We start from the raw sequence: 10,744 nt of genomic DNA on the forward strand, positions 1-10,744 counted from the left end.
CTCCAAACAGTTGCTTTGTTCATTATGCTCTGCTGCTTCGCTTTGACGTTATCTTGCTGTCTGGTTTGCAGCTGATTGCAGTTAATGGCATGTGCTAGCAATGTGATCTGTGTTTGTTCCAAAAACTTCAGTTAATCAAAACCAAACAGCAGCAGCAATTCAGATCCTGTAATTTGTGAAGAATGGCTTTCTGCTCTAAATCAGCCCTGTAACTAGATGCTGTGTTAATCTGTGCTGTTGTTGAGACTTGCTGTGGCTGACTACAAGCTGGCCTGCTCTGTGGTCAGCAAGCTTAAAAACCACCAACAGACTGCAGTGGGGAGCATGGAGCTTTGTTTCAGAAGCTGCCCAAGGTTCAATTCTGAAGCAGATGGTCTCTTTCTCTCTCCTGCAGAACGCATTGCCCAGTGATGAGGATGACAAGGATCCCAATGATCCATACAAGGCACTTGATATAGATCTGGATAAGTAAGTTTTGTATGTGAACTTAATGACTAACCAGAATGCAAGAGGGTTTGGCTGAGGCCAAGCAGACAGAGGCCCTGTCTGCAGACCACTGGGTGAAAAGCCCTGAGTCTCTCTCTTGTCCTTAGGTGTAACTGCAGGTGGCCATTCAGACTGGGTTCCCACTGCAGCTTAGGTGATAAAAGCTAAGCTGCTAGTGGTTTGGGGAGGGTGTAAAGAAATGTTTTGCATGACAGAACAGAGTGTGAAAGCACAGGCTGGGTGTAGCTGGGTCCTAGCAGAAGTGGATGTCTGAGCCTGGGGGGGTATCTCTTAGATTCAATGTGCATTTGCACTGAGCGTGATCTGTGTTCATCTGTGTTCACCTCGGTCCTGCTGTGTGTAGGGCAGGCCTGGATGCTCTGTGGACCTTCAGCGTGGTGCCACTGTTGAGAAATGTTGTTCTGATCTGATTGGGCTTCTGTATTGTTTTCATCTATCCTCCTTCCATTTCGTACAAGTCACTGTGCTCTCCTGTCACGTTTTCTCATGTCTCTGTCCTCTCTTTCCTTCTGTGCTTGCACTGCTCTGTCTGTGTCACGCTCACACGCAGTCTGGTTTCAGGGAAGCCTTCCAGGTAAGACTATTGCTAAGTGCTTGACCTTATCTCAGCTTGCTTGATTTCAGTGGATGGCATAAATACGTGAGGGCTCACAAAGCTGTTGAAATCACTGACCCTCAGATTTATGTGGGTTTTTTCCTTGCTGGCCTTCAGTAATGAGACCACTGGATATCTTTCGGAGCTGCTTAAATGTAAAAAATGAATTTTAAGCAAAAGCTGTAGGAAATGCAGCAATGAGTCAACTTCTCATTGATTTCCAGACAGTATCTGATGAGAGTGGATGCATTTGTGGTGCTTTCTTCCCAAGTGATGGATTCTGGATATGATGCAAATCTGAACTACTGACGGTGCTTTCTGGAAACGAGTGTCTGACGTGAAACACAGCGCTTCAGTGTAGAGCACAGCTTCACAGCATAAGCTGCCAGGCATCTTGCTGCTTAGACCTGCTTCTGATCAGTGATGTGTTTGTAGATAACGCTGCGCTGTGTGCGTGTGCTTCTCTGTAGGGGTTGCCCACAGGTCTATGGCCAGCACCCGAGTGACCAGATGTTACCACGAGCTGCTCATGGTCACCTTCAAAATACTGTCAGCTTTCTGATCTGAGGGCGATGTCTGTAATTACAACGACCTTACTTTTGGGACACGTGCATGTGCTGAGTTAGATTTGGGGTCCAACTTGTAAAAAAAAACAAGCGTAGAACAACCAGCAAGAACCATGCTTTGTCTTGGAAGCTGCAGATCTGAGCTAAGGGAGCCCATCTCTGCAGGAGGCTGATGCTCTCTTTGTATTTCAGACCCTTAGCAGACAGTGAGAAGCTGCCAGTGCAGAGACACAGGAATGCTGAGACCCCGAAGACACCAGACTCAGAAGCTGCACCTGTAGAGAAAAAAAGTAAGAAACCCAAAAAGAAGGAAAAGAAACACAGAGAAAAGGAAAGAGACAAAGGGAAGAAGAAGGAGAAAGAGAAAAAGGTAGTAGAGGAAGAAGAAGAGAAAAAGGTAATTCAAGGCTTTCTCTTAGAAACTGCTGCTATGGGCTGCATCTTCTGCCATGCCCTGTGCTTGTTGGTTAGGAGTAGTCACACCTGACTGTTGAAACAAATGGATGTTTTTTACCTTTTATTTCCTTAACTTAATGACCCTATGAGGATGTATTTAAAGATTTCTGTTAATAAGAATAACTTGTACTTAATCTACCAGAATTCAGTGGTCAGCAGCCTGCTCAGCAGACCTCAAGATCTAACGTGGCTGAGTTTACCCATGTTCTGTCTGTTCTTAAAATGGAAGTGTCTGTAGCAAAGTATCTGGAGCTCAGCTTTGTTCTGTTTCCATCTTTCTGGAAAGGTGCACTTCCATGAAAACTTAAGGTGTTAATCTGAGGTTTATTTATTTACTTTAGAATGATATCCGAGCTACAGTGATGACTTCTGTCTCCTCTCCAAATTCAGGAGGAAGACTTGGATTTCTGGCTCTCGACTGCTCCGCCACCTGTCTCCGCTGCCCAGCCACAGGTAGACATCACACTGTGTCAGAGGGAATCTTTCTTACAGCTGCATCTCAGCTGTGCTGCCAGTGCTTGGTCACAGGGAGCAGTAGGTTTCCCCTACCCCCTGTATTGCTACGAGGCAGTGAAGCTGTGTCCCCAGCTCACATGCTGCTGTGGGAGGTTCCATGCTCAGCCCTGTGCAGGTCAGTGGGAATGAATGCAGATGTAGCTGCAGGCTGGGTGAGTTCTGGTGTTACCTTATTAACCCGTGGCTTCAGTTCTCAGTGTGAACTAGGCATGGGTAATGTTAATAGAGATAAGAGACCTAATCTGAAAGAAAAACTGATGAATTTCTATGGGAGATTCTGCAGGAGAGATAGGAAATAAGGAAGTGATTCACCGCAGGAAGGCTTTGCTATCTCATCCTCAAGTGATCTTTGGACAGGTTTCAGCAACATGAAGTTGATACCAGCCTTGATATCATGTTATTCTCGTGTAACTTTCAAATAACAGTTTGGGTGGAGGAGGGTGTCACTGTTATAGTTTCTCTTGTGGGATTCAGCTGTTCCAACTGTGTTCCATTAGTGTCATAATCCTTCTGATACTCCACTCAGAGCGGGCCTCAAGTGAGTGCTGCTGTTGTGTCTGAGCCTGAAGGGGTAAAAAAGGAAGAAAGGGAAGAGCAGCAGGAAGAAGAGGAGGAGGATGAAGGGAAGGTAAGCAGTTCCAAGCAGCTGACACCCTTAGCTGTATTCTCCCAGTGTCTCCTCTTCCACTTGTCACCAGCCTCCACCTGGACTCGAGCCGTAGCAGCTTTAAAGCTGAGCTTCCAAGCAGCTGAAAACACTTGGCCTTCTGCTAATCCCAGGATGCTTTGGGCTGAGGCTTCGGTGTTGGAGCTGGGAGCAAGGCTTGGCACATCACTCAGCACACAGTGATTGCTGGGGTGCAAGGAGCAGAGGCTCTGGTGTGGGTTTCAGTGGGGCAGGAGATGCCAGTTGTCCAGCAGGTCGTGCAGCCAGCACAGGGCATAGCATTGGCACAGTGGTCGTGTTGTAATAGCTTAGGGGCATGGGTTTCTTTAAGGATTTGTTAGAGTTTCTCATTGTTCTTATAGAAATCCTCCAAGCATAAGAAGAAAAAGCACAAGAAGGAGAAAGAAGAGAAATCGAAGGATAAAAAGAAATCCAAAAAGAAGCATCACCACAGTGAGGAGGAGACGGCAGAATCTGTGCAGAACGGAACACTAGAGGACGAGCCACTACCAGTGAGTAGCTGTGTGCTGGCAGCCCCTGCTCTGGGAAGGAAGGCAGAAGCTGAAGTGTTGTTTGGGGAGGGAGAATGTCAGCTCTGCTCAGTGAGATCAGCCCTGCTGTGGTGTGACTGCCATCTGTTTCTTTTCAGCCCATGTCCAGCTACCGCCTTCTTGCTGAAAACCCGTACATTAAAATGGTGAGTTTGGTGGCATTCAAATCCAGAGAACTTCTGTTGTTCTCTTTTTCTTAAGAGAGGATGGTGCTGCGGCTTCATCTAACTTAATTTAACAAACAAATGATTTAAATCCCAGGAGGCAGATGCCCAACGAGACTCCACCCTCTGCCCCTTTCTTGTCTCATTCAACAAGTTCCTCAGCTGAAATGTTGCCCCGTTAGCAGTGCTGTGGGGCTGATCCCCATGCTGCTTTTTGTTGTCCTGTGGTTGCATTCCCCTCTCTTTGAGGCTTGCCACGTGCTGATGGCATGTTCTATTGTTCTGCTGCATGAAGCTTCAGAATCTTCCTTACCATTTTTTTCTCCACTTGCAGACCTACGATATCCAAGGAAACCTCCAGAGCGATAGCCAAGTGACCGTCTCTGTTATCTTCGAGAACAAAAGCACTAGCTTCCTTAAGAGCATGGAACTCAATGTCCTGGACTCTCTCAACACTAAGATGCTCCGACCCGAGGGATCATCGGTGCACGATGGGATACCGGTGCCCTTCCAGCTGCCCCCTGGTAATGCACGGCCTTGCTCGGCGTTCTGGGAGCACTCCTAGTCCTGCGCTGCCCTCTGCTGGACAGAATTGTTGGAGCTGCTCGCTGTCAATCTGCCTGGGTGTTCCCTGGGCTGTCACACAGTTCGCTGTAGAGGATAAGTCTCCTTACAGCAAGGCTCTAAATGCAGGTGGTTCTGCAGGGCTGGGGTTGCAGGGCTGGGAGTGCAGCTGCCAGGATTCCTTTTTCAGGCTGGTACACCTCTGAGCATGCCAACATCAGCAGGAATCCAAGTTCAGGAGGTGTTTGCTGTGAGCTTTCAAATGAAAGGAGACTCTAACTCCTACCAAGTGCAGCTATCAGTGCTGCTTTCCAGATATCCAAGGGTTTAGTGCTGTAACACTGTAATTCAGAGAAGGAATTGTGCTCTTCCAGCTACATGGAAAGCTTAAAACTTGGTTCAGAAATAGTGGGTGCATAAAGCTTAGCTGCTGCTGCCCAGTTTGTTCTAAGCATTGCTTAGGGATGGATGCAGTTTTCTTACCTGACTTCTCCCTCTCCTTTCTTCGTGCTAGGAATCTCTAACGAAGCCCAGTTTGTGTTTACACTGCAGAGTATTGTTATGGCTCAGAAGTTAAAAGGAACACTGTCCTTTATAGTCAAAGTAAGTGCAGCTTTAAACTCTGCTTCTGCTTCCTTTGGAACTGCACAGGGGAGCTTGACTGGGGTGGGAAGCACTGCTTTAGAGCTTCACTTAGGCGTCATTTCATCTGTGCTGCACCAGCCCATCCTGTGATGTGAGAAGTATTTTTACGTGACATCTTGAGCAAACAGTGCCCCGAGTCCTGTGCAAGCATGTCCTCAATGGCCATTCCTGGCAGCGTGAGCAATGCAGCCTGAAACATACACTGTGCTGGCAGAAAGTCACCGCAGTGATGTGTCTGCTGGGGAGAGGAGGACAGCCAGCTACAGGAGAGGCAGCTCCGTGCTTGCTCTGCTATCGGTTGGATCCTGTCAGCTGGCACGAGGCTTGGAGGAAAAAAAAAAAATAGTAATGAGATGAATAAGGTGTAATCCAGCCAGACACAATTGGAAGATAGAGCTGGATCTGTTCAGCTGTGCTCCTTACCTGCTTTGGGTGTGTGCATCGACTCACCTGCCCAAATCTGGTCACGGTGGCCATCCTCACGCTGACCCCTCAGGCCTGCCCGGCTTTCTCAAGGGGAGCTGAGCCTTGAAGTCTCATCTGTGCCAAGCTGGAGGTGGGGGTGGTGCCTCCCCTTGCTGCCCCGGGGCTCCCGTTCATCTCCTTTCCTTTGACCTGTTGCAGAATGATGAAGGTTCAACCCATGAAAAACTAGATTTCAAATTGCACTTCAGTTGCGCTTCATACTTGATCACGACGCCTTGCTATAGGTAAGTGCCACTTAGGGGGCACCCCACAGCACCGGTGCTTCTGCTGCCCATGTGGAGCTGAGCTTTGGCTGCAGGCTACAGCTGCAAGACACAGCATGGTTTCGACTCCGGCTGCTCGTGATTGGTTTGGTGGCAGTTCAGTTGTCTCTTGCAATGCCTTGACTGTTAGAATGCATCTGCTGGTAGCTCAGGTGGTTCTGGAGGGGTCGTGTGCCGTGCAGGCTGTCACAGATGGTGTGGCAGCAGCTCTGGTTGATGCCATAGGGCGCTGTGGTGCGGGCTGAGCAGCGGTTCCCATGCGTGCTCTGGAGCTCAGCAGCGTGCAGCCTCCTGCATCCCCACGTGTCTTAGGGTCTGCGTGGGGCTGACGTGGCAGATCTCCCTTGACTTCGTGGCCCAGGTATTGACTTTCCTTCCTGTGTTGCAGTGATGCTTTTGCCAAGCTCCTGGAGTCTGGGGATCTGCACATGAGTTCTATTAAAGTAGATGGAATTAGCATTTCTTTCCAGCATCTACTGGCGAAGATCTGTTTTCATCATCATTTTTCAGGTGAGTCTTCTGTGGCACCTTCTGCACAATTCCATGTTTTGAAATTCTGCCGTGCTTGGCTGAGTGCAAATGGATTTGGGAGAGCTGTTGCTGAGCTCTGTAGTGGTGGTGTGTCCTGAAGATGAGCTCTGTAGTGGTGGTGTGTCCTGAAGATGAGCTCTGCTCGGGTCTCCGTGGCTCTCCACCAGCAGATTCTTTTCCTTGAGGCCAGGCAGCAGTAGCTCCTTTCCACTACAAGCAAACTACATGAAGGAGGATGTCTCACTGAGCAGTAACTCTGCTTCCTTTCCAGTTGTGGAACGCGTTGATTCTTGTGCATCCATGTACAGTCGTTCTATCCAAGGCCATCACGTCTGCCTGCTGGTAAAAAAGGTGAGTGCTGTAACCCCTGAAATGACACCTGGGAGGAGCAGGGGGTCTGGCTCCCTCATCTGATTGGGAAGAGGGAAACGTTGCTGCCAAAATGGTGACCCTGGGGGGGGCAGGGGGGGCAGCAGGGGTGCAAATAAAACTGAGCCTGAGCTGATGGGTTTCTTGCCTCTTTCTCTTGAAGGGAGAGAGCTCGGTATCCATAGACGGGAAATGCAGTGATCCCACCCTGCTTAGCAACCTGTTGGATGAGATGAAAGAGACATTGTCCAAGTGCTGAACGTTCCTGAACGTACCCCGACTACGAGAAACACCCCGACCGTGTACAGACAAGCAGACCCAAGTGTTAAGGTTTCTCCCTCGTACGCATGTACTATCCTGGGGCACGTGCTTTTCAGTTACCTCCACCATCGTTTGCAGTTTAGGCATTTTAAGGCTGTATGTTACCTTTTTATTTCGAGACTTTTTACGAACCGTGGTGTTAACCCTTCCTAGCCCAAAGAGATCCTGGTGATGTGACGGGAGGGGGAGGGGGAGGGGTGCTATTTATTCAGCAGCTCACGGTGATCCTGGGACCGTGTCCATCTGCGTGGGACGGGGCACTGGGCAGCACTCAGCAGCACGGTGCTGTGCTCATTGCCAGGAGAGGCCAGGGCGGTGCCCAGCGCTGCTGTGGGTGGTGTCTGTTTCCAGCAGAGGCTGGTCCTGGACCCGACGGCCTCTTCTTTTTTTTTTTCTTTTTTTTTTGATGATCTTAAGATCCGTTGTGATCAGCACACGAACAGCCCCTGTCTCCTGGAGCTGCTGAGCCCTGTGAGCAGCGGGATGGGGCCGGGTTCCTGGTGGTTGTAGTTGCCTTGAGCCTTAACCTGGAGGCGGCGGGGGGGGGTGATGCGGAGCTGGGTGGGGGCTGCCCCCGCGGATGGAGCCGCTCACCCCCCCCCCCCGCTCTGATTCTCTGCTGATGCATTTTGAGTCCACTTCAATTTCACATTCCCGAGCAGTTACGGTGTAGCAAGAAACTGGAAATCCTGGAAATCCAAAGGGTCTGTTCCTGCTTTTTTTTTTTATTCACCGTCTCCCTCCCCGGGGCTGACCAATACCAGCTGACACAAACATGTGTGAGCGCGGTTCCTCTGCGCAGCTCTCGCATCCAGCCCTGCCCCCCCCGTGCTGTGCTGTCCCAGCAGTGGGTGCAGGTGGAGCAGTGCAGCCCTGAGGGCCCTGCCTGGGCTGGGGGCGAGGGGGGGCTCGGTGGGGAAACCCCTTCTGCACTAAACCTGGTGGCATCACGGCCTGGGCAGGGATGGTTTCCTGTCCTTTACGGATGTGCTTAACTGATGTGACCCGTTCCCCTCCCCCCCCGGCCCCGAAGTTTCCTGCTCCTGGTTCTTTTTCCAGTTCTCCCAGTTGCTGTTCCCTGCACAGCTCCCAGCAGTTTTGCTTTGATCACGGCTCGAGAACGATCCCCACTGCTGCTCCCACAGCTCCAGGGAGGAGCTGGGCAACGTCCCAAACCGAAACCCTGCGCAGGGACCAGGACAAAGCATCAACCTCATCCCTGGGGCCCACGTCTCGTGCTGCTCCAGCTCCGTGTTCCCGGCGGGGCCGTGCTCAGAGCCGCGCTGTGTCCTGGTGTTGGTCAGCCCCGTGGTAGCGGCTCCTGTGTTAGAGACTGAGCGTTCTCCACTTGTCGTACGGGATGGTGTTCCTCAATGAGTGTTTTTTTTAATCCATGGATGGAAGCTGTCACTTTAGCATGTAGAGTCTCCTCTTACAGAATCCTGTGCAGTGATTCTAGAACTTTGAAACTGTATGACGTGTTACATTCACAAATTTATTTGCTATCGACATTCCCTTTAAAAGAGAAAAAAAAAAAAAACCATACCACAAGCTGCTGTCATGATTTTGTGTCGAGATGATCCAATAAACTTTCAAAACAAAGTTAAACCGGGGGGGCTTTGGAAGGAGTCATTTTTCCAGAGGCGCCGTCCCTTTATCCCAGGCCCCGTGCAGCGTCCCCTGCTGATCCCAGGGCAGATGGGGGGGGGATCTGCTCAGGTTGAGCGAGGTGTGCTCGTCTGCAGAGTGCTGAGGAGCACTGCTGCCATGGGGACGCGTGTGCTGCGTCTGGCCTGGGCGGGATGCGGGGCACCAGGGTGTTTGCAGCTGAGCGCTTCAGCCGCTGGGGAATGGCATTGCTTCAGCGCCTGCAAAGCGGGGCTCACTGGTCCAGGCAGAAATCAAACTGCTGCTTTCCCTTTTCTTCCTTAAGCTGGGATGCAGGGGAGGGCAGGCGTTGCTCAGGGAGGGGTAGGAACAGCTCGGTGCCCCTGCAGCCGGGAGCTGCCGGTTTTGCACTGAGAAAAATCCCTTGCTTTTGTGAAGCTGCTGGCCGCGGTCCCCGTAGCTCCTGCTGCAGAAAGAAGCGCTGCGTTGTTTGTTTGCTGCGTGCGGTGCAAGCCCCGTTCTGCTGAGCTGTGCGGGGCTGCAGGGGCTGCTTGTGATGCTGCAGCGTGGGCCTGCGCCATCCAGCAAAGGGAAACAACAGCACCGGGCTGGGGAGAAAGGAGCTGTGCGTGGGGAGGGGGCAAAAAAAGCCTTGGGGTGAGCTCCGGGCAGGCAGGGAGCAGCGGGGCCTCGACCGCGCAGCGCTGGAGCTGGTGCTGTGCGCTGCTGGCCATGAACAGTGGGGCAGGGTCTCATCCTGCGCTCTGCACCGACATCGTGCCACGATTCACTGAGCAGCAGAGCAGCAAAAATCCGTATTGGAGATGGCGCAAGCTGCGCAACGAGGAAACGCGTGCCTGGAGCTGCACCTCGCTCTGGAGCGCACCGAGGGCTCCGCTGTTGCCGCTGGAATGGCACAGGTATCGGAAAGTGCGGCCACAGCTGCCAGCATCGCTCCCCGTCGGGTTGGGTGCTGCGCTCTCGGCGCGCTTCGGTTCACGGCTCGGCGCTTCCTTCCCCCCCCGCCCGCCCCCACCCTCCCCGCTCGTGTCAATCCCGCCCTGACCCAGCGGCTCCGTTTCCTTCCGCTTCTCCTTTCTGCTCTTGGGGCCGTGGGCTCTGACCGGGCCCTGCAAGGGGCGGCGTGGCCCCTGCCCCCGGCTGCTCCCTCCGTGCCCCCTCACCCCCCCGCCCCGCAGCGGGGAACGAACCGGGCTCGGAAGCGGAGCCGCTCTGCTCCTGCCGGGCCGGGCTTCGCTCGCAGCGTCCCCTCCTCGCGCTGCGGCGCTGAGAGCAGCGGTGAGTTCCGAGCCGGGGAGCGGATGCTGAGCGTCGCGTCGGGGCGGGCAGGAAGATGCGCGTCGCGCCGCTTTGCTTCGAGAAATCAGCCCTAAACGTTCGGAATGGGAAGCGGCGCTCAGCGCTCGCACGTTTTCCTTCTGATTTCGGAGCGTTCCCGGTGCTCTGGAGCTGAGCAGCGAGGCTGGGGCAGCACCCGCTGGGTGCGGGGGGGGGGGCTCTCGTGGGCTCTGCAGCCGCGCTCCGTGTGTTGTAATTAATGAATAATTAAGTGATGGCAGCGAGGTGCTGGGCAGGATGCCTCACGCGGGCGGGGAGCGGGGAGAAATAGGAGAAATACTCCAGGGCCGGGGGGGGGACGCCCCGGGCCGGGATGGAGCCGCGGGGCCGGGCTCCGTGCGTGACTCAGCGCGGCCCGGGGGGGCTCGGCCGCAGGGTGTCATTACCGCGCTGTGTCAACGCTCGGTTCCGTCAGCATCGCCTCTAATTTAATCCATTAGGGTTGCTAAGAATAACCGGCTTTTACTAATTACAAAGGAGCGCAGACCGCGTCAGAGCTGGCCCCGATAAGCGCCGGCAGAGCTCGGGTGAAGGGAAGCTCCGAGCTCCGGGCGGGGCCGGGGGGGGGAAGGAAAA

The 10,744-nt window shown here is 52.9% G+C and overlaps 2 protein-coding genes across 5 annotated transcripts in view; both read left to right on the forward strand.

The window, feature by feature from the left end:
- AP3D1 (adaptor related protein complex 3 delta 1 subunit) overlaps positions 1-8,809 on the forward strand; it is a 29,093-nt gene extending 20,284 nt beyond the window's left edge. For 2 of the 4 annotated variants that reach the window (XM_021378395.1, XM_021378398.1), the window contains 12 exons: positions 395-468; positions 1,861-2,065; positions 2,515-2,577; positions 3,167-3,268; positions 3,670-3,819; positions 3,957-4,004; positions 4,357-4,546; positions 5,101-5,189; positions 5,856-5,941; positions 6,369-6,490; positions 6,783-6,862; positions 7,044-8,809. In XM_021378395.1, the coding sequence (XP_021234070.1) occupies positions 395-468; positions 1,861-2,065; positions 2,515-2,577; positions 3,167-3,268; positions 3,670-3,819; positions 3,957-4,004; positions 4,357-4,546; positions 5,101-5,189; positions 5,856-5,941; positions 6,369-6,490; positions 6,783-6,862; positions 7,044-7,139 (1,305 nt within the window). In that variant the 3' untranslated portion in view covers positions 7,140-8,809. Of the gene's footprint in view, positions 1-394; positions 469-1,860; positions 2,066-2,514; positions 2,578-3,166; positions 3,269-3,669; positions 3,820-3,956; positions 4,005-4,356; positions 4,547-5,100; positions 5,190-5,855; positions 5,942-6,368; positions 6,596-6,626; positions 6,656-6,782; positions 6,863-7,040 lie in introns of those variants that run through there. The other 2 variants (XM_021378396.1, XM_021378397.1) reach the window with 2 other exon arrangements.
- MOB3A (MOB kinase activator 3A) overlaps positions 9,893-10,744 on the forward strand; it is an 8,065-nt gene continuing 7,213 nt past the window's right edge. Inside the window, exon 1 of the mRNA XM_021379009.1 lies at positions 9,893-10,108. The gene's annotated coding sequence lies outside the window, so the exon portion shown is untranslated. The remainder of the gene's footprint in view (positions 10,109-10,744) is intronic.

This window comes from Numida meleagris, chromosome 27 (assembly GCF_002078875.1).
Source record: "Numida meleagris isolate 19003 breed g44 Domestic line chromosome 27, NumMel1.0, whole genome shotgun sequence".
Lineage (NCBI taxonomy): Eukaryota > Metazoa > Chordata > Aves > Galliformes > Numididae > Numida > Numida meleagris.